Source organism: Rhinolophus hipposideros (assembly GCF_964194185.1).
Source record: "Rhinolophus hipposideros genome assembly, chromosome: 8".
NCBI classification, from domain to species: Eukaryota; Metazoa; Chordata; class Mammalia; order Chiroptera; family Rhinolophidae; genus Rhinolophus; species Rhinolophus hipposideros.
This window is the reverse complement of record NC_138054.1, coordinates 82,495,497-82,518,182: the sequence shown is the minus strand read 5'-3', so window position 1 is coordinate 82,518,182 and position 22,686 is coordinate 82,495,497. Positions and strand designations below refer to the sequence as shown.

General features: G+C 47.3%; 1 protein-coding gene across 4 annotated transcripts in view; it reads right to left on the bottom strand.

The window, feature by feature from the left end:
* TMCO4 (transmembrane and coiled-coil domains 4) overlaps window positions 1–22,686 on the bottom strand; it is a gene marked incomplete at its 5' end in the record, with an annotated part of 87,173 nt that overhangs the window by 1,896 nt on the left and 62,591 nt on the right. For all 4 annotated transcript variants that reach the window (XM_081055432.1, XM_081055431.1, XM_081055433.1 and 1 more), the window contains 2 exons: window positions 5,522–5,639; window positions 10,251–10,368. In XM_081055432.1, coding sequence (XP_080911558.1) covers window positions 5,522–5,639; window positions 10,251–10,368 — 236 coding nt within the window. The remainder of the gene's footprint in view (window positions 1–5,521; window positions 5,640–10,250; window positions 10,369–22,686) is intronic.

Genomic DNA, 22,686 nt, shown 5'->3' with positions numbered 1-22,686 from the left:
CCGAGCTTGAGTAGCCATCTTGGGCCATGCGCTGGCTCACTGAAGTCCCCTTGCTTGCTTGCAGAGGAGCAAGACAGGGAATTTTGGCCCCTGCAGACTGTGGAGCCACCATACTGGCCCTGACCTGCCTAGTATGGCCTTTTCTTATATGACAGCATCCACTCTTGCACATTTAAGCCACTTCACTAGGCCTCTGACATGGGTCAAGAACTCAGAAGTGCCCACCTTTGTTCCTCCAAGAACAGTGACACCCCCATTTTTGTGCTGGGATGTGTCAGTGAATGAAATGTAGGGGTGTGATTAGAATTTGGTCTATTCTCTACACAGAAAATCAGTCGGGGAGAGGAGACTTTAAAAATCATTATCATTTTACAGATGAGGAAAGTGAAGCCCAGAGAGGGGTGGTTTGCTCAATGACACAGAGCACGTGAAGAGGAAAGCCATGTATTGTGCTTGAGATGCTGTGTGCGGAAGCTGCTTAGCTCAGATCTGCTCCCTGTAGAGCAGGGAGAGCCTCGTGCTCTCCCAGCCAATCTAGGGGCTCTGCTTTCGTGTCAAAGGCAAATCAAATACAGATAGCACATTCCTTCAAGGCTGGAGAGGAAGGTTTTTGTGTAAAAAGAAGACAGGAAAACACTGGGGAGGTTAAAACAACACAAAGGGCTTGTCTGGTAACATCTGCATTTCCATTTGAATCACAAATCACATTGGATTATTCAAATGATTTTTCAAGAACGTAGAAAGGTAGTTCCCTGCACAGTTTTGTGGTTTTCTCCTAACCAGAACCTGCTTACTTCTTGTTCCTTTCTTTAACAACCCCTTTAAAAAGTGTTCAGTGAAAACACACACGTATACACACGTAGAAGGGGCTTTTTGGATCCCTGGGCTCAGAGTGGAGGTCAAGGTGGGGCAGTGTCCTTCCATACAGGATGGACATTAGTGGCTGCATGGCACTAGAAAGAACCTAAGTTTGCGATCTGAGCAAAGGGGGCTCCAGTTTTAGCTCTATCTCTTACTGGTAAGTGGGTAAGTCCTTACAATGTTCAGAACCCCAGTTTTCCCATCTGTAAAACTAAGATCATAACATTGACCTTGAATGTCTGCTACGAGAGTTCAAGGGCCCAGCACTTTGCAGGGACTCAGTATATGCTGCCTCTTACTATTATGTTCCATATATGACCCAAAATACTTTATAGGGATATTACCCAATTAGTTAGTGATATCCATCTCATGGTGTTGGTAGGAAGAAATAATACATACAAACCACAAGGCACAGTGCCTGGTATATAGTAGATGCTTCATAAACATAAGTTCTCCTACCTTAGTTTCCTTGGAAGGGGGGATAGAGGGTAAGGAGTTAGCTAGGCTGATCCATTTCGGAACCCAAAATGGCTGCTCAAGCTCCAGCCATCACCTCTGAACTCCAGCCAGCAGAAACCTAGGCCGACAAGGACAAACAAGAACGGCCTCCCTATACCTTTTTAATGCTGGTGAAGGGCTGGTGCTAGGGCTGGGTGGAGGCAGGCGGGACAGGAAGGAAGGTATTTGTGGCCACTGGCTACAGCTGATTTCAGATGGAAACTCCACTGTGCAGCTGTCCTAGAGAGCACAGCTCTGGCCCTCTGTGGCCACAAGTTGCTCCAGGTCTCAGCAAACCCTAGTTCCTGAGCTGCCGTTCTGCAAAGACGTCGGGGGAGAACTCGCTGGCAGTTCTGATTGTACAGTTAGCAAAGAGATGGGAGAGCAGGGGTGAGGAGGGCAGGAACAGAATCTCTTCTTAGCAGTGGAAAGTTCTGGGGTGTCTGATGTTGGATAAAGATTTCAGCCCATGACCATCTCCCCGGCTGTCTTGATTGAAATCTGCCACTCACCTGGATACATACTGGATGTCATTGGTGCGGAGAAGTTTTTCTTGACTTTCCCACGCTGGTTAGGGACCTTCCTACACTGGTTAGGTGCCCTCTCTGGGGCTCCCCTGTGATAGCATTCACTACACCCCATTGTCTTCATCTGCTCACTCATTTGTTTTCTGATAGAGGAGTGCAGGGACCACTTCTAACGCACCTCTCCTCGCAGGGCCAGCTCTGTACATTGTGGGTCCTCACTGTGCGTATACACTGTTACTGGACCCACACGGTATGAATGGCCTCAGCATTTCCTATTTCCTGCCTTGCAAGACAGCTGGACTCGCCCAAACTGATGCTCTTGCTACCCACCTCTGCCTGCCCAACTCCTTCCAAGCCTATCAGGCTCCTTCAAGTTCCTTTACCTCTTGGGTCTCAGTTTCCTTATCTGTAAAATGGGGCTCATACAGACACCTACACCACGTGAGGATTCAATGAGATAATACATGAAACAGACTTATTGGTCTTGAGTTAGAGGTCACTGACCGGAAGTGAGAAATGTGTGAGTGTGGACTCTCCGGTAGGTTCCCTGGGTTTATTTAGCTCTATCACTCGTGTGCAGTGTCTTCTCCTGCAGACTCAGTTTCTACATCTGTCGAATGGGGTTATTATCCCTACTTCATGGGATAGCTATGAGGATCAAATGACATAACATCTGCAAAGCATGTAGAGCAGTGCCTGGCACATGTTGATTATCATTATTGAGTGCATTCTGTACCATGCCTTTGCTAAGTCTAGAAGCCAGCTGGCATTTCCTTTGGACACGAAGAGTTCAGAGACTCTGGGCTGGGTGGGTCTCTGCCCTTAGAAGCCTCATGAGTTGGCCCCTGGAGTGGGAGAGTACCCTGCCTGCTGCCAGCCAGTCCCCACACTGGGAGGCAGCCCGGTCTTTGCTTTATTCACCTTGAGATGCCCCTACCTGCGACCGGGCCAGCCCCTCACTCTCTCCTGTCTCAGGCTCGTCCTGAGATCAGGAGCCACCTCAGACCGCGTGGCTGATGTTTGAGGTAATTCACAAAGGGCACAACCCATGTCCCGACCCTGCATGTCTCTGCTCCGAGTGCAGGGCAGCCAGGGCTTCTCCCAACAGCAGTAACGGGAGGTTACTGCCAGCAACCTCTCCTCCAGCAAGAATTTTCGAGGAAAACAGGAGGGTGGCATTAAGGCAAGGCTAATTATTCTAATTAGTCAAAAGAGGAAAGCACTGCTTTTTGTGACGTGCTCCTAATGTGATGAAGAGCTATTATCAGGCAAGAGCCGGGAAGCTGCCATGAAGGCAGTCTGAGGAGGGAGAAGTCTGCGAAGCTACTGTCCCAAAGGCAGAAGAACTGAAAATAGTGGCAGAGAAACGGAAGGAGGGAACTAGTATTAAGGGAGGGCCTACTATGCACAAACATCGCACATAGGCTGCCCTGGAAAGTAGGTGATTCTCCCTGTTTCATAGATGAGGCAATTGAGGCACAGACAGGTTAAGTAATTGACCCAAGGTCACACAGCCAGTACACCAGTGGCCAAGCCAGGGTTCTAGGCCAGGTCTCTGTGGTGCCAAAGACTGTGCTCTTTCCAGTGTATCCTATTCAGAAACTTCCTGGGGCGGAAATTGGATCTTGCAAGGGCTCTGTGGCATTTAAAGGGAATTTTCAGTTAGAAGGAACTTTTAGCTGTTCCTTTTCCTGTTTGATTCTTCAGTCAGAGGGAGACTCTAGGGATGGTGAGGCACAAAGTCATTTCTCCCCGTTCCCCTTCGAGGTACCAGGACCCTCAAATAGGACAGAGACCCCCGGACACGGGTCAGGAGGCATCGCTCTGAGTCTTGGTACCTGCGGTTTCCTGGTCTTATTACCTGGCTTACGTCACTCCTTTAGGGAGGTAACAGCACAGGCTCGGGACCTGGTTTCAGAGTCCAGGTTTATGACTCTCTGGCTATGTGAGTCTATTCTCTCAAGTCTCAGGGATGCCTACTGCCTCCTACACGGGGCTGTCGTGAGGTTTACAGCATATGAAGCAAGCCGATCAGGGATAAAGATGGTCGTCAAGGCTGCCTGGGGCTCTGGGGCTAGAAGCTCAGGTCTGTCCTGGGAAGCCTGTCTCTTTAACCAGGAGCGATCAGTTTCATGCATGGATGGGTCTAGAAACTCCTCTTGTTTTGGGGCCACCACCAGCCCCAAAGTTCCCAGTTAGGAAGGCACAGGCTGCTCTATTTGTATTCCTCTGGCAGGTTAGAACTTGTCTGCTAGGGTCCTGGGAGTTTGGGGGAGCAAAGATCTAAGTGCAGATGAGTTGAACCCAACATCATGGTACAGGTTGAGTGAGAAGCCTGGGGGACCTCGGGCAAAGCCATGGCTTCAGTGGCAGCCGTGCCTGATAAAGTTTTGGTTTTAAGTTTTTGTGCTAGAATTCCTCTAGTCAAGTTTCAATAAACATGCAGCCTAGTGTTAGCTGTGCTGGTAGGGGAGGGGTCAAGGTACCCAGCTTCGTTCACCATCAAAGTGAAGTTTGGGGGTTGTCGGGACAGGCGGTTCGTGAAACAGCCGGGGGAGAAGCTAGTCCTCCAGAGTGGCCTCCCCCTGGAGATTTTCAGACACCCAGGGAGGGGCCTGGTTTGCTGCTTTTAGGCAGGATGGTGCAGTTGGCTCACACTCCCCTTATGTGGAACTTGAGAAAACTGGGTTACACTCGAAGCACTTGGCACTTGATAAATGGCAACCAAGAATGTTTGGAAACCAAAGTTCTTGTTCTCACGGGCCCCTTGCATCACGGGCTGGAGTCTGCTTGTGGATGTCACTGTAGCTTGTTACCCTCACCCTCCTGCTAGCAGGCACCTCTCCTGTTGTTTCTCACGTTTACCTGAACAGGGGTGATGCCCACTGCTTCACACCTGGGTTTGCGTCCTGCTCGGCCACGTTCCTGCTGTGTGACTCTGGGCAAGTCCCTTAGCCTCTCAAAGCCTCAGTGTGCTCATCTGTACAATGGGGATACCAATGTCTGCAAAAGGCTTAGGGCAGACCTGGGCATTGAACGTGCCCATACATGAAGCCATTAACTCCCTATGATATGTGTGTGCAGGTGGACAAGGTTCCTTCAAGCCTGCAAGGTGGATCTAGAAACTCAAATTAGGTTTGTGTGGCTGCTCAGGTGGTCCCCTTCCACCCCATTCCCAGAAGGAATTCTTTGGAACTGTCTGCTCATCGATGTGTAAGAATCCCTGGGGAGTATGTTTAATTGCAGACTTGTAGGTTCCGTTCCTAGAGACGGATTTAGAAGGCCTGGGCAGGGGCCCCCAGGGATCGGCATTTTAAATAAAACTGCCCAGATGCTTCCAAAGTGACAGTCCTTGGAACACTCCCTGCATTCTACCTGTGTCCTCTAGCTACTTCTAGGAGAAACAGGTTATCCTGACGAGTCATCTTGGGTGGGAGAGTTGGGGGTGGTGACAAAGCGCTGGCCTAAGGATGACCCCATAAATAGAAGTTACCTCTTCCCAAGCAAGTTCTATAGCCTCCCTCCTCTGGGGTGAAATGAGCTGGGCTAGTGTCCACGGGTGGGGCTTGTGGAGCTGGGGTAACGAATCGCCCCACTGGAAACCCAGCGCCTTGGGAGGGACAGGCAGTACTCACGACGGAGGACAGGTCCACGTTCTCCACCCTCCTGTCCTGTAGCAGCACAGGCTGCAGGCCGGCGACGTGGAGCTGCACCGAGGACGTGCGGTACACGAAGCTCAGCAGCCAGTCCCCCCTGCGGGCAGAGAAGGGGGTGAGCATCAGCCTCAGGGGAGCCCCAGGACAAGGATGGGGACGCCTGGTGGGACTGGTGCTTCTGTGGGAAACCCGGGCCATGACTGCAACCGTGGAGTGACGGTGGGAGCAGCAGCGGACACTTGGGAATGCTGCCCGGGGCATGTGAGCTCCCTGAAGGCTGCTTTGTTCCCTGCAGGGTCCCCAGAGCTGAGAACAGTGCCTGGCAAGCAATAGACGAATGTCTGTTGAATGAGAGGATAAGGAAGCTGGATGACGTTCTCGACAAGGCAGCGTGCTGCGCAGGAGCTGCTCTCAGATGGGATGATTTCCCTGCGGGGGCTGGCCCAGGGCTCCCTGGGAAAAGAAAGACAGGCAGGAGGGTCCTCCTGGGGGAGAGAACCACGCAGCGCTGGCGCCTGCCACACCCTGAAGGGTGGAACTCTGGGTCTAGTTCCCTCATCCGTCTGTGAGCTGGAGGGAGCAGTGGTGTCTTCTGAGTGAGACCTTGCACAGCCAGCAGGTCTCCCTGACCTTGGCTATCTTGGAGGAGGCGAGGGTGGACACCCAGGCAGGGCACGGCCCTGGGAACACTCCTCCACGTTCATGGGTGCTGTGAACCCCATCCCTGCATCCCCACCCCCTACAGCATTGAGAGAAAATAACCCTGGACCCTCTGCTCCCCGTTTCTTCAGGTGCAATGAGTACAGTCCATGGAGGTCTATGAGACAGCCTTCCCTCCCAAACTCCTGAATTTGTCTTGGGGTTAAGCTGGGCTGGCCAAGGGCCTCGCGGCTCAGCAACTCCGTACGTGTGAACATCTCTATGCTCCCTTCTGCCTCCAGGACTGAAGTCCAGCTTAGCACGTCTGGTTGTCTTTTATTTAGACCAATTCCAACTCTGGTTTGCCTGGTAACTTGAAAGTCCATTATTTCTGTGGTCCTCCCTCGCTGCAGGGTATTGGGAGAATGGCTGAGCTCGGGAGACCAGCTGTGTGGCCCCAGGCAAGTCCCCCAGGCTCTCTGGGGCCCAGGGTGTGGTGGCCGGTCCAGGTTCCCTCTGTGGTCTCTGACCTGTGTGCCAACACCCCTGAAGGCCCGAGGAGAACTGGGGCCCAGAGTTGAGGGATCTTCTACAGACCTTCATGCTGTGTCCCAAACTGAGCTCCCCTATTACCATCACCTGTCCCTCAAGCACCAGAAACCAGCAGAGCAATGTCTTAGGCACCCCCTCCCCTGTGGCCAACTTGCCACAAAGTCCTGCTGATTCTTACCTCCCCCCTCCCCACGCCCAGCCCTTCTGCTCCAGCCTTGACATCAGGCAGCCCCTTAACCCTCCATGGACAGAGGCAACGGCCGCCTCCCCACTCTCCCTGCCCTGGCCTCACCTTCCTCCAGCCACCATGGCCTTCCTTACCCGCTCATCTGACCATGGCCCCCGCCTCTTAGAAGGCCCTGACTCCCCACTGCCTACAGGCTTTCTCTTCTAGAAAATTCCTTAACTCTCTCCAGAGAGCCGTGCTTGCAAATCCCAATAATCATCTTAATATCGAGGGCCCACGAGGCACTGTCTCTAAGAATGGATGGCCAAGGGGAGAAGAAGAGAGATTAACTCAAGTTGTTTTACTGCACTAATCATAGAGTTATGTGCATCGAATACTGGTTTTGAGAGTGATCCCTGAAGGTTTCTGATACAGATAATTATAAACAAGCAAAGTTAGCACCGTTCTTCTAAGTCATTTAATTATGACAATACTCTACTTAAAATGCTCATTGTACTTGTTTATACACATTTCGGGACATAGATAGTCCCCTATCTATGGTCATTTACGTTGTTTTAAATTTTTAATTATAAATGAAATTGCAGCTATCCCCTTTGTACACCCCTCTTTGTGTATGTGTGTGACTATCTAGTATATCAGGATATTAGGAGTCAAAATCTGTGGGGTCAGAAAACTGGCACATTAAAAATTTTGATAGCTATTGCCAATTGTTCTCCAAAAAGGATTTATGAAATTCAACTGCCCCCAACAGCGTATGAATGACAGTGCTCATTTCTTCACATCTTCACCAACACTGAATGTTATTTATTTTCAAATGTTTGATAATCTCATGGGTGATAAATAGTATCTTACTGATTTTAATCTGCATTTATTTCATTAATGATGAGGTTGGGCTTCTTTTCAGAAGTTTACCGAGTGTTTGTATTTATTCTGTGAGTTTATGTGCAGATATCCTTTGGCCATTTTCTTCTTATACTTTTTCTTATTGATTTGCATGAGCTCTTTATATATTATGGCTGTGTCTTTTGTTTCTTTGTTCTTTGTTTTTTTTCTGTTACCATATCCTGATTCTAAGAACTCAGCTTAGAGAATGAGTAATAGAGACAAAGTGATTGGCTGAATTCCTGTGTCTCCCTTAATGCCCTCTAACCACGGCTAAAAACTTTAGCTCTGAGCTACACAGCTGTTGCTGTCGGTTAAATCATCAAAATGATAATAAGGACTTCCCCAATCTGTTCCACTCAGTTTTGGGTCCTACTTAGGATGGTTGGACTTAGATAAAAATTAAAGGTAACTGGTCTCTTGACTTAACCTGTCTGGGCCTGTTTCCTCACTTGTAAAATGGGATTAATAACACTAACAGCACAGGGTTGGGGGGAGGATTAAAGGAGATGATTACAACCACGACAGGGTTTGACGGGCGGTAAGAGTTGAATACTTGTTATACCCTCCCCAGTTCCCCATTGCTGCATTATTGCATTTTTAGGTTTTTAAAAAATAATTGTCTATTTCTGCTAGATGTGAGTGATTCTCATCACGTCCATCTTTGCATTTCCATGCTCAGCAGAAGGTCTCGGGCATGTTGGATGATTCTGAGTCGCCCCTAACCTCAGGCTGGAGTCTCTTCCTCCTCCTCTCACCTTGAAATATATTCCTTAGAATCAGGAATCCAGCATTTCCTACTTTTCTACATTGTGCCTTTCTGTCTGGCTTCAGTTGAAGTTGACGGTCTCAATGGCCCTCGCTGCAGTTCTAATTCCTCTGAGTTCTAGTGCTGCATTTCCAGCTGCCTTCTGGAAACTTCTTGCTCATAACCTAGTGAATCAGCCACTTCCCCAACAACTCCTACCTCCTTATTTTTTAAATTGTTCTTTTTAAAGTTGTGTTAATGGAGTCAGTCATGAATAACTAGTCACCCAACCCAACTGCTTCTTAAACCTCAAACTTGTCTGTTGGATCTTGGCTTGGAATATCACCTTCTTTGGTGACGTGGTCAGCAGTTGCAGTTTTGTGGTAGTGACCCCCAAATATGGGTCCCTTATCCCAAATCCTCAGAGGCCTATTGATTTCAGAATTCAGAGTAATGTTTCAGATTTTGGGAAGGTAATCCGGCTTGTACCCCGTGTTTCACATAATACCCCTGTGAGGTTTGGGGTGGTGACCCTATGTCACTCAGCTCACAAGCCCAGTGGGAGAAAGAAGCAAAGCCTAGGAGTCTCTCTCATGCTCAGTGCAAGTTTGTCACTAAATGAGTTTGCGCGACACCTGGGGAAAAGCCTTTGGTTTTGGAACTTCTGGATTTTGGTGTTGCAGACAAGCTTCTGTCTGAGGGGCTGCTTGTTTTCCTGACTATTTCCCCTGCCGGACGCTAGGCTCCATGGGGCTGGGGCTTGTTCCCTGGTGCAGCCCAGGCACCGGGCCTCGCTTGAGGTTGGTTCTCCCTGAAAGTCTGTTGAATGAATATCCCAAGTGGCCCCCGCTGCTGCTGCTACTCAATAGTAACATCATCTCATGTACGAACCATGTGCAACTCTATAAATTGTTTAATCGTCGTTGCAATCCTGCAGGGAGTCACTATTCGTCCTTTACTGATGGGGAAACTGAGTCCAGTGAAGGGAGCCAGGGCTGTGCAATTCCAATTCGTGAGCTTTTAAACACTGTCGCCCCATCCTTTGCTTCCTTTGGAGGGTGATGGGCCCAGGGCACCTTCTCAGGCCGATCTCCTGAGGTCTCAGAGGTGGACTCCATCGCTGTTCTTCCTTAAAGTCTTGGGCACAGCCTTGGCTGAAACCCCTCACGTCCTCTTCTCAAACCCTAAGCCGGGGCTGCCTCCTTTCTAGCCCACAGCTGTCACGTGTGGCAGGTGCCCCACCTCTTGCTGGAGGTCCATAGCCTGGTGTGGGTACTGGCTCCCCCATCACTGCCAGCTTCCTGTTCTACCAGCCTGCGCTCTGAGAGCTCAGTCCAGACCCACCTCTAGCCCCTTCCTGTGCTGCCAAATAACACACATATGAGCTGCTAGTCGGCGTTTAAAGACCTCCATGTGAGGCCTAATCTTTTTTTTCCAGTCTATGTCCCACTCACCCATGTCCCCTTCCCCCAGATCACGGTAACCGGCCCAGCCCCCCTGCCATCCCTGACACAGGGAGACCCTCTCCAAAATCTTCATCCTATGGGGACGGAGGCTTGCCAAGTCAGAACACCGACAGGCCAGTGCCCTCCGCTTCCTGGGATCCTCCGGGGCAGGTGCCAGGCCTCACGCGTCTGTGTCCCCAGCACACTAGCTGCTCTGTAAGGGCCACCTCCCCCTGGCCTGGGGTTTGGACGGACCTGCAGTAGCCATTGATGATCCTGCCGGACACCACCTTCCGGAAAGGCTCCCAGTGCTTGGCTTCTCCTTCCACGGGTGCACCCAGCAGGACCGCGTCCTCAATGATCCCTTGGCAATCTGGTGAGAGACCCGGAGAAGGCCGTCAGTCCCGGGAGGGACCCCAACCGTGGTGGAGGAGATGGATGTCACCCCCTCCCCCCACATGTTCATGCACACACATGTGCAAACACACACGCTCACATGCAAACATACACACGATTCCCTGGGCCTATGCAGCATGGCAGGAAGCGGGGAATGAAGAGATGGGGGTGAATGGGTCCCAGGACAGGCAGTACACTCATCAGCTGCACTGACTGCAGCAAAATTATGCTCAGAGACTGAGATGATCTTTGCCAATAATTTATTTAACCCGGGTTCACTGCGGGGATTACAGTTTCCAGGCTCTCGGCCTCACATAGAAAGGTGCTGGCTCGGGTAGTAAATGGCCATCAACTGTGATCAGATGGCCAGCAGCTGTGGCTAGTTGGCCGTCAGCTGTAACCCGTAAGCCATTGGCCACTAATATAACTGCTGTGGCTACGCTAGCAAAGAAAGAAATGGGGGCTCGCAAGAAGATGGTGGCTGGCAAGTTGTCGTGCAGGGTCTCAGCTCCCACTCCCCGCCCAAGAACGCAGGACACGGTAAGGCCAAAAAGGAACACCCATGGAGCCATAGATAGGGGAGTCAAACCAATATATTCTCGCTGGCGGCATCCGCCTCTCTGCAATCCGCGCTTGCCAGCCACCATCTTCTCGCTAGCCCCCATTCCTTCCTTGCTAGCATAGCCACAGTCGTTATATTAGTGGCCAATGGCTTACGGGTTACAGCTGACGGCCAACTAGCCACAGCTGCTGGCGTCTGATCACAGTTGATGGCCATTTACTACCCGAGCCAGCACCTTTCTATGTGAGGCCGAGAGCCTGGAAACTGCTTTTTGGGGTTTTGTCCCCACACAAGTGCGGACTGCTGTTAAGCAGATTATGTAGATCCTGCTTCCTGTGTCTCCAGCCCAGCCGCCAGCGAGAATATATTGGTTTGACTCCCCTACCTATAGCTCCGTGGGTGTTCCTTGTTGGCCTCACCATGTCCTGCGTTCTTATGTGGGGAGTGGGACCAGAGACCCCGCAGGCTGCCCCGCACGACATAGTTTATAAGACTATTTCACAAGCCCATAGCGTACGGATAGTGTCTCTTCATAAACCAGTAGAGAAGTAAGATACTGCAAACCGGTAACAGATTAATGACACTATTGTTCCAGGCAAAGGGGAGATGAAAGACAGGCCAAACTGAGTTGAGGTGGACCTTTCCGTGAACTGGTTCTCGGCAGAGTCGGCTCAGAAACCGAGCTGCCAGCACTCACGGCTCGTCCCTTGGAGCTAGACCAAGAGGTGCCGGTGTTGGGGGGCAAGGGGGCCTCTCACGGGGCTTTCGCACGGTTTCCCCCACTTGCCACCCAGCTGGAGCGAATGTCCCAAGGTCTTTGGAGAGCTGTTAGATCAGCAGAGTGGCCCTGCCCAGACCTAACACTCTTAGGGTTTCCAGGCGGGAATTCCCGCCCATTCTCAGGAGTTTTTTCAGCTTTCTGGTTCCCAAATCCCGAGAAAAGTTGGCTGGGAAATAGGGAAAAATCGGCTCCTTGAACCCAGGTGGTTGGTATATCAGCTGTCACTTTGTGGAAACGATTCATTGCGGAAAACAAAAAACAGTTTATCTATCTCGGGATTCGGGAACGGGGAAGCGAAAACAATTCCTGAGAACGGGCGGGAATTCCTGCCTGGAAACCTTAGTCCTCACAAACTCTTGGTATTTAAAGTTTAAAGGTCCATTACATCAGAGTTGCTCTTCCAAATGTTCACCATTGACAAGCACTCAGTAGCCCAATTTTGATACCAGCGCCCTGACATGGGCTCCCCAATACAAACAAACAACTTCGCTCGTCCTCAACAAGAGGATTCGAAATCCTAAGGAACCAATACACAACAGTGACCTAATGGTTCAGAGACATTGTAGGCCAGCATTGTTCAACGCGTGGCCCATGGACTGTTTGTCCTGTAAGTACAGAAACACGGAAGAAGCATTCCCTCGATCTTGTTGCAGACGAGAAGCCAAGGGTTCACAAGTGGGTGTGCAAACCACTCTGAGAAGCATCGCTACTGACCGACAAGAGGTGCCCATGCGCCCCTCACTCTGTCACTCTCTATCCCTTTATCCGCTGTATTTTTCTTCCTGTCAGGTTCATTGAGGACAGGTGCCTCATTCACAGCTGTATGGGCCTAGAACAGTGCCTGGGGCGTACTTGGGACTCAACAGAGATTTGAACGAATGAATGAATGAATGATGATTCAACTTCCATCCCTCAGGAAGGTCAGTATATGCACTTTGCAATTGCAAAGCCCTGGGTTCGAACCCTAGTTTCCCACACATAGCTGTTTCTTATGATTCTGAGTTCCCACACATCGCGGGAGGCGGCATGCTCAGTGTCATTCCTGGAGAATGCGCCCAGGATGGGGGACAGCTCTGCCACTCTGTGGCTGAGTGACCCAGGACAGCTGGCTTCCTCTCTCTGGGCTCTGGTTTCTAACCAGAGAGTGTCTAATTGTTTTCTGTTTGGGCTTCCATGTCAGAGTTTATTTCAAGTTTGAGTGCTTCTCTGACTCTGATGTTAAAAGTTTCTGCGGCACAGAATTCCGATTTCACTCCTTTTGCTTCCAGGGAGATGATAATCTGGCAGAAGGACATAAAACTTCAGTAAGCTGGCAGTTTGTGCTGAATTGCAAAGTTGACTCAGATACCCCTGGATGTAAGGGTTATTTCGGGTGCTTGCTTTGCTGACAAGGTTGTAGGGAACAAGATTTTATTCCAACTCCTTCCCTTGGGAAATGAGGAAACTGAGTCTCAGAGGAGATGGGGTCTGTCCAAGTTAGTGGGTAGTGGGAATAAAGCTGGGACCAGAACCCAGGCTGCACGGAAAGGGGCTGGGTCCCTGGGGCCACACTCTGCTGTTTGTAGTAATAACACAAAGCGCAGTGATCGCACGTGGGTTATCACTGCTCTCAGTGTCAAACGGTTGTTGACCAGGGCCAACGACAGAGCTCAGCAGCTCTCTCTGTGGGCGGGCCACTCAAGGCACCTGCTCCGCCCACAGAAAGTCACTGTCACTGACGAGCTGGGACTACTTTCCAGCTCTCCGTGCTGACACCTGGCGGGCTGGGACCTCTTGTGGCCAGCAGTGGTAATGCAGGATTCCCGATTGGGTTGCCCAGAGCTGGTCCTAGGATCCTGGAAGTGACTACAAAACCGGAGAGCTGTTATGAAAAACAGCAACAAAAAAGTACTTGCCTGTGACCTTAAACTGAGACTAGTAGTTAAACTTCATAGAACGGTTCAGAGCACAGCCAAATTAAGTCAGGGCGGTGGCAAGCTGGGAACACATTTATCCATCTCTGAAGCCGGCTGGCAACTGTCTTATGAGGCTTCAGACTGTTGGCCACACTCAGATGTGATCTTCTGAGGTTTTTAAAGAGGATTTGCTCTCTGTGACACTGCAGACCTGGAGATAAGCCACGGGGCAGGCTCTCAGTAATGCACAGGTGTTAGCTAAGGGAAGCTGGTGAGCATTGCTTTAGACCCACCCAAGGTAGGTGGGTCTGTATGGCAGCTCAGAGCCATCACTGCCTGACCGTTCCCATAACGGGATGGTCCAAGAGAGGAAACCTGGGGTAGGAAAAGGAAGATGTTGGCTACTGTGGTAGATGTTGGAATGAACAAATATCAAAATTCATTGCTGAATCCCAAACCTTATAATACCGGAAGATTTCAGCCTTCTCTGTAGAATACAGAAAATCCTTCCTCAGGTACCATTTTCAGTGTCAAGCTGGCCCCCCATAGGCACTGAGGATCCCTCACATCATGATGAGAATTCAGTGCATGACGCTCTCACTTTTCAAGATCAACAAAAGAAACTGGAATTCAACATTTTAACGTCAACTAATGTGAGAAGGTACCGCGATTTTGCTTCAGGGGCAATGAATGTTTGCTGAAACACGTTTGGATTTATTCCTATTGCTACCATTAACTTTTCTTCTTGTGAATTTTAAGGTATAAAGATAGTCCTATAGCTTTATAAATAGTCAGACTTTTTACATAAAAGAGTGCAAGGGGTCCAACGTGCATTCTTTCATCTTCAAGTTCACAACTCACAGGCAGGTACAGCTTTAAGGCTTAGATTTCCTATTTCTTAAGTAGTTCTCTCTATGTTATTAATATCCTACTCTTCCCGTTAAAGCTGGAGGCCCTTCCTCCTGTTATAACTTTGGCATTAAGGAGGCTCCAGACCCCTAGTAATTAAAAAAGAAAAGCTTTATCAGTCGTGTCTTCACCCCTCCACTTTTAGTCCTTTTCGTCACTCATGTGTGTGGTGAAAAACATTTCCCCACTTTCTTTGCTTCTACCTCTTATTTTTATTCTTAACATAGGGGCTGAAGTGATCCCATTAAAATGCAAGCCATAGGCATGAGGTATCTTTTGGGGATGATGGAAATGTAAAATTGGGGTGTCATGATGGTTGAACAACTTTGTACATTTACTAAGATCATTAAATTGTACACTTAAAATGGGGGGGTTGTAGTATGTAAATTGTACTGCAGTAAAGATTATTTCACTCTTCTGCTCAAAACACTCCCGTGGGACCCATCTCTCATGGAGTAAAAGTCAAAGTCATTGTGACAGCCTGCAAAGCCCATTGTGACCTTCCCTGCACCTTCCCTCACTCACTCTGTTCCAGCCACACTGACCCTGCTTGCTGTTCCAGCACATGCCAGGCCTTTGCCCTGCTGTTCCCTCTTCCTGAATGCTGTTCCCTCTGACATCCGCCTGCCTCCCTCCCTCTCTCCTTCACCTCTTTGCTTAACTGTCACCCTTCAAGGCAGGCAGATACAACCTCCCACCCCGACCAGGTATATGCCCACCTTCTTTCTCTGATTTGATTCCTTTTGCTCCAAAACACTTAAGACCATCTGACTTACTGCCTGTTTTACTTAAAAAAAAAAAATCTCACTTACAGTTGGTAGTCCACTATCATGTGAGCTCCCTGAGGGCTGTGCGTGTTCTTTTTTGGTGCTCACTGGTGAATTCCCAGTGCCTAGAACAGTGCCTGGCACAGATGCTGTGCTCAATAAATATTTGTGGAATGAATGAAAGCAAGCAAAGAGGCTCAGCAGTATGAACCCTCAAGACTGAGCAAAAATGCGAAGAGGTTATTTTCCCCCTTTCCTTTTCCTTCTTTCCCTCTTGGCACCATTTCTTCCCAGCAGCTATAGTTGGGGATCTCTGAAGACTGGATAAAAGCAAATGAAGAGTGCCAAAGGTAAATGGAAGAGTATTTAACCACTGTTCTCAGCTCTTCAGTTGCTCATTTCCAGAGCTCTGCTCTGGGGGAACTGCTGCTACTCTGAATGGCTGCAGTCTGTGATAGGCAAGAATAACGAATGTCCTTCTAAATCTAACACTGCCTCAGTCTCCCCCCCGCCTCAGACAATGTGACCCAAAGACTCATGGTGACTCTCCCAAGAAGTATCTGACTGACATCGGTATTTACAGAATCTCCGGAGCCTCGCCTACATTCTAAGAAGGCTCAGGGTCTCCAGACCCTTCGGCTGATCCGTGGTGCAGTGAGGGGCATTCAGTATTGGGGGAAAAGATCCAGAGTGACTTTGAGGGTCTCAGAAGCCAAGTAAATGCCTCATGACTCACACAGCAGGTGTCGTGTTGTGATTTTAAAACTCTACGCCAATGCTGTTGGGACTCACAGAATTCCTGGATTCAGGTAGCTCTTGGTCATTCCCTATTTTCTCAACCAGGAGATACTGAAAGTATGGCGACCATGTTTACCATTAGAAAGGGCTCATGTGCATAAAGAAGCCGGAAATCAACAGTCCAGCGCATGTGGCCTGACCTGTGGCATAAGAGAAACCTGTGTTCGAATCCTGGTTTTGCCTCTGTGTGAACTGAGGTCAGTGATTTAGTACCTTGGAGCCTCAAGTCGTCCTCTGTAAAATGGAGATAATATAATAATACTGATTTCCCAGGGCTGGAGTGAGGTTACGTGTTCAGGGCAGTGTCTGGGAGACGGCTGGGTCAGTGGTGTCTGTTTCATTGTTATTCCCACGCATTTGGCAAGTGGGTAGGAAAGGTGTGCAGGAAGCACCGTCTTTGGAAATGACCCGGCCATGGATTGTCAATGTCTGTTTGTCAGCAGCCACGAATCATAGGCTCTGTTTCAGGAGTTCAGCAGTGGTGGGAAGTGGTGATGGTCGACAGATGGTAGCAGTGAACAGCAGCCTTGGTTCCCTTCAGAGCAGAGCTTCTGGAGAAAAGCAGCTGCAGAGCTGTGAACTACGGTTAAACACTTCCTCCTTTACCATTTAAAAAGTTGTGGTAAAATACACATAACACAAAATTACCATCCTAACCATTTTAAAGTGCACCGTTCGGTAGTGGTAAGTATATTCACACGGTTGTGTAACTACCCCGACTTTTTTCTCTCAGAATTTACATAAATCAGTTTCTATCTTGTCAACTGCTCCTATGCTTTCAGTGGTTCCCACTGGATTCCTGATAGGACACTTCCACCACTTGACACTTCTCAGTCTGGAGACGGCCTTAGCTTTTCAAAAAAAATCAGGAGCTGAGAACAGACAGTGTCTTTATAAGAGCAAACTTCCATCTCCACGATAGCCTTGGTCTTTAAAATTATATATCAATTGAGTTTTTCTAAAAGAAAACATTCTTAAAATGTACCAGGAAGGGCCAACTCGAAGAACCCACTGGACGGGAAATCCTTTGTATAGGGAGGGGACCCTTTGTAACTGGGAATAAACCCTCCTCGCTTGACCTTCGTCATTTTGTCTTTTCCATAGAGCAGGCTTTCTTAAAGCAAGGCAGGCCTGCATAGAGCTTTCCAGGCATTTCCAAACAGTCTCCTCTAGGACTTACACAGAAATCTCACCAAATGGCTGGAAAGGCCGCATCACACACTCCCACATGCCTGTCACGTTGTCAATAATGAGATTCTCCTGGGCTGCAAAGACCAAAGGATCTTAAGTTTGAGCAGCAAAAAAGAAGGATTTTCTCTCTCCTGGCAGGGGGTCATGTGTGCAGTGAGTGATAAGTGGGAAATGGAAGAGAAAATTACCTCCTGACTGCGGGCCCAGAAAATAGACCTTGAAGGAAATGATATGAACTGCATCTAACACAAACAAAATCCATTCCAAAGACACACACACACACACACACACACACACACACACACACACACACACACACGATAAACACAGAGACGGAAGCTTCCAAAGGGAGCGGGAGGGAGATAGGTAGAAAGGAAGACAGAGAAAGGCGAAAGGGAAGCTTTGACTGTTCCCCTGTCATCCCCCACTGGAATAAGGTTCATACCGGAAAGAATTGCTTAAAGAAGCCCATTTGGACATATTATAAGGATTTGGGATGAATTCTTTAGGGGACGAATAAGCCTTGTCTCTCCCTTTTGGTTCTCATCTCTTTTATTTGGCCATGCAAAGTGGTAAGACTATTACCAGCATCCTGGCACCCTGGAAATTAATCCGCGTGCCTGACGTCTCCTTGCTCCTACGTGGGGAGGGACGATAGACAGGTCTGTCTGAGGACAAAGCAACTGGTAGATGAATTCCACGGAAGGGAACTAAATCACCTCAAATGTGATGTCTGCTATCTTGGAGATGAAAGAGCCAGCTGACTGAATGACAGTCTGCTCTGCATTTCAGCAGGCATCTAGTGATGGCCCAGAAATAGTTTTCAGCCAAGTGGGAGTTTAGGGACTCAAGGGTCAGGATGTTGAAACGTATCTGTGCGAGCTTATTGGCAAACTCTCTTGCTTGGTTGTATCTTGAAAATATGGGCAGTAATGTTGTTCTAAATTCATAGTGGTTGGGAATGAAATTGGCTCTTGCTGCAAAGGCTTTTTAAAAAGCGAAGTTTTGTCATTCTATTTCATAATCCTCCTTTTTTAAAAAATCATTACCATTATCAACACAGCTTGCTTTGGGCTAGACTAAGTGCTTTGGACATATATCATCTCACTCCTCATCATGATCCTAGGAGGTAAGCACGCCTACATGCCCCTTTGATGGGAAAGGATCACACAGTAAGTGGCACAGTGGGATTTGGTTATTCCTACAATTTTTTCTCCTACTCTCCTGTCCCACTTCCCTTTGCAATCAAATGTCATCTTGCACCAAAATATAAAAGTCTTTTGACAACCGTGACATCTTCTAAAATTGTATATTAGAAACAGAATACTCCCTCCTGCCAAGATGAGTATTTCCAATTTGATGCATTCAAGAGACACACTAACAGGCTAAAATTTGCTAGAAGATTCATATCCCAATGTGTGCACAAGGCCAAGGGTATGTGACCTTTTTGGTTTTGTTAATCTCTGGCACATCAAGTGGGTGAGAAGATATTGCTAACAAAAAAGAAAAGGGGCCTACAGGAAACATGACATACTTTCTGTTTTGGGGTGGAGAGTTACGGCAATCAGCCCATACACACCCTGACACATAAACTCAATTTTCCCATCAGAAAGGATCATTTAACTGAGTACATCAACATGCCTTAGAAATACAGCTACTGGTAAGCTGCAGCCTATATAGCAAGTATAGAGCAAGCAGTTTCATTATAGATACGCAAGGTGTGATCAAACAATACAGTTGAATATTTAAATAAAAAAATTTATTACAGTAAAAGACACACTGCCATTGATTCCCCTCAAAATACTCCCCTCGCTTTGAACACACTTATCCCATCCTTCTTGCCACTTTCTGAAGCAGTTCTGGAAGTCCTCTTTCGTGAGTGTCTTTAGTTGCGCTGTTGTGGCTGCCTCGATGGCCTGAATCAATTCAAAATGTTTACCTTTCATGGTCATTCTGACTTTGGGGAAGAGCCAGAAGCCGCACAGTGTCAGATCCGGTGAATAAGGTGGATGAGGACACACTGTAATGTTTTTCTTTGACAGAAATTGCCATATACCAGAGCGATGTGTGACACGAGTGCTGTCATGATGGAGGATGATTGACAGCACACTTTAACACACACCTTCTCTCAACCATAGCTCACACCCTACGGACTGCACCAAACAAGCTGAAATTTGTCACACACTGTTACTAAGGTTTGACACACCGCTTCTCGTATCGAAGATCGCTGCCTTTCCGTTGGATGGCACTCGGCAGAGGCATGCACTGTATTTGCTGATCACTACGGAAAGGCTCCGTGTCACACATCGCTTCTGGTAAAGCAATTTCTGTCAAATAAAAACACTGTGGTGTGTCCTCCTCCACCTTATTCACTGGATCTGGCACCGTGCGACTCCTGGCTCTTCCCCAACGTCAAAAGGATTCAGGCCATCGAGGCAGCCATGACAGCGCAACTAAAGACACACACGAAAGAGGACTTCCAGAACTGCTTCAGAAAGTGGCAAGAACGATGGGATAAGTGTGTTCGAAGCGAGGGGGACTATTTTGAGGGGGATTAATGGCAATGTGTCTTTTACTGTAATAAACTTTTTAAAATTTAAACATTCGCCGTATGTTTTGATCACACATTATATGCATATATGTAAATAAAATGTTATATGTGTTCTATCAGCTAGCTACTGCTGTGTAACAAATCATCCCAAAACTCTGTGGCTTACAATAGCCACTTATTTCTCATAAGTCTACCAATTGGCTAGGCAGTTCTGCTGTGACTGTACAGGCATCACTGATCGCACTGGGCTTACTCATGTCTACAGCTAACTGGATTGGTATGCTGAAGGCTGGCTCAAATGATGGCTTTGCTCTATGTAGTCTTTCATCCTTCAGTGGGCTAGCCTGGACTTGTTCTATGACACTGGCAAGGTTCTAGGAGAAAGTGGAATCCATGCAAGGTCTCCTAAAGCTGAGGCCTGAAGCTGGCATGATGTCATTTTTTCCACGTTTTACTGGCAATGCAAGTCACAAGGCCAGTTCAGATTCAAGGGGTAGAGAAACAGACTCCATCTCTGGATGGGAAGAGCTCCAAGTTTATACTGAAAAGGATGTGGATACAGGGAGGGGTAGAGATTTAGGGCCATTGTTTGCAAACACAATATATTTGAAACACTGCAAAGTACTGATAGCTCACATGCAATGAGCAAGGAATTAAAAATCCCAGGTGATACCAGTGCTGGATGAATGTTTCTTTGAATTCTCACCTAGTGAGAAGGGGAAGGAGTGGGTGGGAATGACGCCTGGGTGCTGAGGTGGCCCAGTCAGGCTGTTCACGAGTGGCTGGTTTTCAGGGATGTGATTTTGGGAGCAAAGACAGGGTCCACCTAGAGAACTGGTAAAGTAAGCCAAGGCAGAATTCTTCATGCAAGATCAAGGCAGTGTGCTCAAGTGCTAATCTTGATCAAATTCCATATCAAGCAGAGAGGGGGGTCTGCAGGTTTTTATTCAATCGTAACAAGGGCAGTCAGTTACTGTTTACCCACCAGGGTCCTGGATTCCTGACACTGTGCTAGATGTTCTCTACATATTATCACAGTAATCTTCATCACTTTTTGAAGTAAATCCTTGAGTAGTTATTGCAGCAAGAGGTAAGCGTATCCAGTCTTTGTCTGAAAATCTCTTTATTTCATTCCGTCTTGAATGATAGTTTAGCTAGATATAGAATTTTAGATTAACAGTTCTTTTCTTTTTCTTCCAGTTTCTACTGTTGTTTTGAGAAGTCTCATCAGTCTAATTGAGCCTTCTTGGTAAGTAATCTTTCCTTTCTTTCTTTTTTTTTTTTAAATTTTAGGATCTTCTGTTTATCTTTGAAGTTTGGCAATTCACTATAATGTGTGTAGGTGTACAGTATCCTGCTCAAGACTCATGCTCCTTGAATCTTTGAAATCAATTCTGGAAAATTCTCAGCCAATAAATTATACCTCTCTCCTATTCTCTTCTTTTGGAATTTGTATTAGGCAACTGTTGAACTTAACGTCTCTTTCCCTTTTTCTTCTCTTTATCTCTCCATGATGCACTGTGGCTAATTTCTTCAAATCATCCTTCCAATTAATTTCTTATCTCTTTAGTTTTGTCTAACCTGTTTTTTAACTTACCCAGTAAGGCTTTAATTTCAATGATTCAGTTTTTTCATTTTTAGAAGTTTCAATTGATTTATTTTCAAATCTCCCTGTTTTTTTTCCAGTGTCTTATTCTTTCTACTTATTTTCAATGTTTTAATTTGTCTTTAATAATTATAAACATTACTTTTTTTTTGAGGAGGACCCTTCAGACTGTTCTATTGAGGACTGAGGGTCTAATCCTGATGTTTGTGGTTTCTGTGACTTTCTCACATGGTGATTTTTTCTCTCTGTCTGTGTTTTATAAGTCTAAATTTTGAGTTCATCTTTAAAGTTGCTCATACATTGGAATCCAGGTAGCCTGGATTGAGGACCCATTTTTCTCCAGAGTAGTTTGGTGTCAATTTTTTGACTTGGGGATTCTTGGATTATGCAGGTAGTATAAATCTGAACTCTAAATCCAAGTGAGGCATGGTCCTGTGTCTCTGAATTCCCTGAGGAGATTTCCTTTTTCCAGTCAGTGCACATGTTTGTTGCTCTGGTTTTCTGTTCTCTCCTTGCTCCTTACCTCTAGTGATTTCTTTACTTCTTGGGAACTCAGCTAAGCATTTAAAGGGATATTTGCTATAGTTTGTCTAGCATTTCTGGAGTACTTGTAATGGGAGAATTTTCAGGCTAACGAGTACACACCACTGCCACTCTAGAGGTTGCTAATATAGCTCTAATATTTCTCCATTATTTATTAATGTTCCTTTTCAAAAAAAGGGTAAAGGTCTCAGGCTATGAGCCTTTGGCAGGTTACAGCATCATGCTAGATCTTAATTGCATTGTTTTATTTTTAATGTAGTTTTTACAGTTCTTTTCCCATTTATGACAAGTAATATTGAATTTCCATTTAAAGTTATGTTTCCTTATACAAAAAATTTATGTAAGTCAAGATTATGAGTTGATATAAAAATATTAAAGAGGAACACCCATGGTAAATAGAAATGACACAAATCATGAAGCTGTATGAGAAGGACTGTGGTTGGAAGACCTGGCTGTACGTTCACAGTGGTTATTAATTCATCCCGCTAATGGTCACAACTGCCTGGTGTCCACCTGAGTCCACTTAACTTTTGATGTTCTCTGAACTACAACGTTAGGTTCTCTTTGACAGTACAGCTATTTTAAAAGATGGTCATATTTCAGCAGGTAATTTACCTAACTTGACTGGATCTAGGTATAACATAAGATTTCCTTGTGGTTGCTTCCTCTTACCCCTTCCTAAGCTTTACAAC